Source organism: Trypanosoma rangeli (genome assembly GCF_003719475.1).
Source record: "Trypanosoma rangeli strain AM80 chromosome Unknown Tra_15.4_contig_00047, whole genome shotgun sequence".
Taxonomy (NCBI): Eukaryota; Euglenozoa; class Kinetoplastea; order Trypanosomatida; family Trypanosomatidae; genus Trypanosoma; species Trypanosoma rangeli.
In genome coordinates, this window is record NW_021705791.1 from 2,811 (window position 1) to 8,396 (window position 5,586).

At 48.5% G+C, this 5,586-nt stretch overlaps 4 protein-coding genes across 4 annotated transcripts in view, besides 1 other annotated feature; all 4 read right to left on the reverse strand.

The window, feature by feature from the left end:
* TraAM80_02143 (putative Adenine phosphoribosyltransferase) overlaps positions 1–352 on the reverse strand; it is a gene marked incomplete at both ends in the record, with an annotated part of 414 nt that extends 62 nt beyond the window's left edge. Inside the window, one exon of the mRNA XM_029379159.1 lies at positions 1–352. This exon is cut by the window's left edge and continues 62 nt beyond it. Coding sequence (XP_029240966.1) covers positions 1–352 — 352 coding nt within the window.
* A 134-nt stretch (positions 353–486) lies between these two features.
* TraAM80_02144 (E2F target protein 1) lies at positions 487–2,235 on the reverse strand (the record flags this gene model as incomplete). The annotated part of the gene is made up of 1 exon (XM_029379160.1): positions 487–2,235. The coding sequence occupies one exon, from the start codon at positions 2,233–2,235 to the stop codon at positions 487–489; it is 1,749 nt and encodes a 582-aa protein (XP_029240967.1).
* A 274-nt stretch (positions 2,236–2,509) lies between these two features.
* TraAM80_02145 (uncharacterized protein) lies at positions 2,510–3,898 on the reverse strand (the record flags this gene model as incomplete). Its single annotated transcript, XM_029379161.1, has 1 exon — positions 2,510–3,898. The coding sequence occupies one exon, from the start codon at positions 3,896–3,898 to the stop codon at positions 2,510–2,512; it is 1,389 nt and encodes a 462-aa protein (XP_029240968.1).
* Positions 3,899–3,914: 16 nt separating this feature from the next.
* Positions 3,915–3,938: a microsatellite.
* Positions 3,939–5,131: 1,193 nt separating this feature from the next.
* The window catches only part of TraAM80_02146 (60S ribosomal protein L7), a gene marked incomplete at both ends in the record, with an annotated part of 690 nt that continues 235 nt past the window's right edge, over positions 5,132–5,586 (reverse strand). Inside the window, one exon of the mRNA XM_029379162.1 lies at positions 5,132–5,586. This exon is cut by the window's right edge and continues 235 nt beyond it. Within this exon, the coding sequence (XP_029240969.1) occupies positions 5,132–5,586 (455 nt within the window).

Sequence of the window (5,586 nt, forward strand, 5' to 3'; positions counted from 1 at the left end):
GCACAAAAGGCACGCCAAGCTCCATGGCTATCATGGGTCCAAAAACAAACCCACGTGCATCATAGCCCAGTATGTGCGTCGGAGGCTCTGGAAAGTTCCTGTAACGATCCACAAGAAAATCGCGTATCGCACGCATTAGAACGCAGTCTTCTGTAATACTCCCCACATCGGCAAAGCGTGGGATATCACGTGGTGAAAACTTGGGGGTGTACCAACGATACGCCTTCTGAATCTGCTTCCACAGAGCTGATTCCGGCGAAAGGTTATAGTAATTGGGGCTCACCTCCTTAAGAGTCATGTCTGTGTACACTGCAAATACTTCAAGTTGAATCGCCACGTCTACGCCATTCATAAGGATGATGATAATTAATTATTATTTTTTTTAAGAAATGAGAGCAAAAAAAAAAATATATTATATTTGAAAGCAAAAAAAGGAGAGCATACCGCTCATACGTCAAACACACAACAAAAAAAACATTTTTTTTTTCACCTTCCCGCGTCAGAGCAGCGTGCCACACGCTCCTTTTCAAAACGAAGGATATGCTCAACATCGTTATCTGAAATCCTTTCTCTACCAAAACTCGCTGCACAGGCGCGCATCAGTGCGGCAGCCATGGAAAAAGAGTTGTTATGAATAAACGGATCGCGATTATTCCAGGCCGGCTCCGACTTCGAAAAGGCAACCAATTTGTCAGCCAAACGACGGGCCTGGGATGAGGCTTCCCCATCAAACTCTCGACGGATGCATCGCACATGTGAAAAATAATCTCGTACTTCCTCTGCCAAAAGATTTGTGGTATACGTTGCAGCCGTTGGTGGGTCCGGCAACCACAGCACAGAGATGGCAAGCTGGAGAGCCTCAATTTCCTCAGAAAGCCTCAGTGTAGAAAGAGCAAGAAAGCTGAGGTCAATAGGCAGTTCGTGTACCTGATAAGGGTACTCAAGGGGGAGCACCTGCTTATGCATAACGGTGAAAAGAGCGTCATGCAATTCACTGCTTGCCTTTGTAACGGCCTGACAATCCAAAGTAACGTGTGTCCCATTAGCCAACTGTAAGGTGCCGGTACGAAGCACATTCGCCGTGTGATCCTGTCGAGGAGTAATGCAAAGATCGGTGTTCAACAACTGCGATGCGTCAAGCAGCACCTCCCCTACGGGCGCAATATTCCGCATAAACGATGACCACACCTGGGGGTCAATGGCACGCGCTTCGACGCGGAGAGGAATATCACCAATCGGTGTAGCGCTCTCATGCGTAATGACACGGGCGCAGAGGTGCAAAAGAATGTATTCAGCAAGTAGGGTATCGCCTTGACAAATCGTGTTGGTCAAATAAAGCACAACCTGTGAACGTCTACTCTCAAAGAAGTATGTAGGCAATGGACGCGCTGGGGCAACAAAAACATGTCTCCACGATATACATGTCATTCGTGATAGCAATGACGGTGAAAGTTGCTCTGCATGCCAGGAGGCAAAAGCCCCAAACTCGTCGGCTGGGTCCGAAATGTGAGAGTTCATGGCTGCTGAGTCATCGTCCAGAAAGCCAAAAAAATCCACTACATCGTTAAGTTGTAGCCGTTTTCCGTCCACAGCGGAATGTTGAATAACCGTCACGATACACGCCGTGTGCAAAAGTCCACTAAGAGGTGGGTGCGGGAGATTGAGTTTCCGGTAGAGCGGCATATTTAACTTTGATTGAGAGACTTCATCACACTGGGATGCCCAGTGCTCCTGACGAGGCTGTTTGGGGTCACGTTCCACGTCAGAGCTATGTAGTTGCCCATCTGGCCGCTCCCGACGCTTGCGATCGGTGGAGCAGTATCCCACTGCGGGCAGATTCGAGGTGGCAGCTCGTTCCTCACTCAACGCCTCCGGTGGCACATGGTAAAAGTAAGAATTGCCAGGCACAGGAATGATGTAGAGAAGAGTGGCCTCTAGCATCACCGTGTTTTCCCCTTCACCTCCCGCAAAAAAGTCTGAAGTCGAGGCCCGATACAGCGACAGGTTTGGCTCCACCTCCTGAATCATGCCCCGACAACGGCACAGCTGGCCAGAGACGCGCTGCATGACACACGGCGAAAACACATCAGGCACTGGTAGCACCGACTCAGAGATTTGCAACTTGCTAAGAACATGGTGGTGTACAAACGCCAATGCGGCGCCAATATCGTTCAGCTCTTCCGTCTTCTCCCGAATGAGTTTCCCGATTTCAGCCTGACAGCATTCAATGTCCATGTTTCTTTTGACGATGCTAAAAAATGTGCCAGCACAAAGAAAAAAAAAACGGCTGAGAAGGACAGCGGATATTTCACACAGTCTGCATGTTCGTCCTTTACGCTGCGCAAGTTTACACAGCCGCAAGTTTTTAATTTCATTACTATTGCGTTTGCTACGTAAACGCCTTGGAAAGAAGTGGGTGAGGGAACGTGCAAGCACCAATCACTCACCGTCCCACACAAATCTACAGCAAGAAATATATATATATACATACATGATGCACGTCAATAGACTAGCAAGCACACACGCTAACAAATTCTTTTACATGTGGAGCGGACACCAGCCACTCCATCACTCTCGCGACAAAAACCTCATCTCCACGTTGAAAGGGTTCATACCGTTTTAGTAGCGCCGTCAAAAGTTTATGCGCCTCCCGCAGTGCCCCCTTCCATGTACGCAGCTTGTCAGAAATTTCATCGTCGCGTTGACGAAGCACATAACTAAGGGTCATGTCATCTAATGTCTTCTGACACAAGGCCTGCTCTAAAGTAGTCTTCTGGTTTTCCTCCAACTCACGCATGTACTGAGAGAGTAAGAGGGAGAGCTCCTCGTGCTGCTCGCTCATGCGAGAGAGTTCCTGAGACTTGGAAAGATGACGTGACACCCATGTATCCCTCTCAAGTGCTTCCGTCACGTTCTCCAACATCAGCTGCTTCATTTTATCGTACATCTCAGCCTCACTTCGCATCTGGTTGAGTAGTTGCTCCACTCTGCCAGATAATATATGTTGATGCAATTCGTCGTGTAGTCGCCAATAGCAATTCCTTTCTTGCATGCAACGGCGCTGCAGCTCCACAAACACGTCGCGCTCGAGCAACATAAACACTTCACGTCGCCTAAGTATTTCCTGCCATACAGTACATTCCCGCTGAGCCCTCTGATTCTTCAACCTCAGTTCCTCCACAGATTGCTGCACAGAAGCTAACTCACAGTTTTTCCCCACATAACGCTCCAGCTCCTCCTGTGTGGCATAGAGATTACTGCACAACTGCTGAATGACACGTTCCTGCTCAGCCCCTCTCAGCTTGCTGCTTTCTTGTTCGCTGGCAAGGTGATCTTCCATGTCAGACAGCTTTGTCCTTAGCTTGGAAAGCTCTAAATCATACATGCTTCTAGCACCCGCGAACAGTTTTTCCGCCACTCGTACTTGGTCCTTGAGAGACTCATTTTCCTTAACTAGATAAAAAGACTCTCGTGCGTGAACCTCACGTTCATATTCTCGTGATGCCTTCATGTCCTCTATATGCTTTTGGAGTTCAATGATGATTCGTGAAAGATCCCCTTCACGGGCGAGGGCCTCCTGTGTTTCATTAGAGCGCATCTGCATTACAAACTCATACCTTTCCCTCAGTCCACCGCTGCGCAAAAAAGTTTTGCGTGGGGTTAAAAAAGCTTCAACATCCCCCTTTAGTTGTTGTGTCAGACGGCACACTTTGGGGTCTTTGAGTGCTCCTACCTCTTGGTTGCCGTGTCGCTTTGCTGTCAGAGCATGGCTCGTAAGCGCCCGTCGTGAGACAGGCGTTGTCTCACGCTGTTTCAAGGGAATGCTCCCAGGGTCCTCAGCCTTCCCTACCTCATTGCATGCTGTTTGCGGTGGTTTATGCGGCTGCGTCCCCTGCATCGTTATTTAGCATGCAATATATATATATATATATATATATTTTCGTTGATACTGGCGACACTACCAGGGAGAAAGACAGGCAGGCAAACAGAGACGTGTAACAAAGCACATGCACGAATGTGCGCAAAAAAGAACAACGCCGGAAGGGAGTGAAATACATCCGATTTAAAAGGTGTTTCCATCGCAGATACGATTTTCGCTCTCATGCGCAGGGCGACGAGAAACTCCGTCAAGGGCAGGATGACTTACATTACAAACAAGCGCATAAACCTGCACTAACAGGAAGCAAAAGAAAGCCTTCGGCAACACGCAAAAATAAAAAAGGACAAGAAGACAAGCACAACAACAAAAAAAAAAGCTTTTCGTTCTGTTTTTTTTTTTTTGTCATGCCGCCTAAATTCTGCGCTTCACTCCAGTGCTTCTTCATGTCAAAAAAAAAAAAATGCAACCTGTGCAAAGTGAAGATTCCAAAGGGAGAGAGAGGAGGTGTGGTTATATCTATCTCTCTCGCACACAAATAATACACGCACAAAAAAAAAATGGGCGGTGCCCAACACAAATGCATGTGGTTCGACCAAACAACTCAATCTTCAGACGGGAGTCAAATGAGTCACATGGCTTGATGGTAGGTTGAGTGCACCAGCGTCTCGTCCAAGTCGATAGCATGCGTTAATGAATGGTTCCCTCCTATTGTCAACGGCGCAAGCGGAGATTTCACGAAGCTAACATAAGCCTTGAGGCTCAACAGCAGCTGCAGAATTGTAGTCAAGCGGGGGAAGTTATCCCACTCTGTCGCCATTTAGTTTTCTAGATCTGAAAAAATGAGTGGGGAGATCCTGTCTCTACGGCAACCCCACCGTAGTCACTTGTGTCAGAACTTCGTCCACCAGCGAGGTGTCGTCGGCCACGCCTTCCGGCCCGCCAACTAGTTCCTCCCATAGGCCCGCCACCCACTCACATTGGCTACTGAAAAGACCCCTCGCATCCGGGACTATTTAACCCACCAGTCACACCGCAGCCATGGAATAGTGACGTCAAATAACTAAGACATTAAGAAAGACAAAATTGAAAAAAAAATGCATTCACGTGAAGCAGCTGGCAGGAAACAAGAGAACGCCACGCACAAAGTCTAGGAGACCCAGCAACAAAAAATACCAACAACAAGGGCACAAACAATCAAGTAAAGGGAAAAAAAAAGTCAAAAATACTTAAAGAAAAGCAGAGAAGCTCAGCTTAAATCATGCGGGCGAGGAAACGGTTGATGAGGGTGTCACGGTTGCCGTAATCGCCACCCTCAATAAAGTGGCGACGCTTCTGGCGCATGCCACCGGTGGGCGGCGACAGCTTGAAGGGCCACATACCGTTTGTCACCGTGCGGAAGTGCTTGCCAGCGGTGTATATCTGGTTCACGATGTCCTCAGCGCAGACAATATCATCGTTGTTGTACTTGTCCTTGATCATCTTGTTATCGGCAATCTTCACGCGCTGACCGTTGAGCTTCAGGTGGCCACGCTTGTACACCATCGCGCGGACCGTGCGCAGGGAAGGGTACCCGTACGCAATGTAGGGCTCAATGGCACGGAGCATGTTTTCCATCGGTTTGTTCAGGCGCACAAAAACGGTGTTGAAGATCTGGCGCAGACGCAGAAGCTGAAGAATCTTGCGCTGCTTCGGAGCGACCTTCGCAA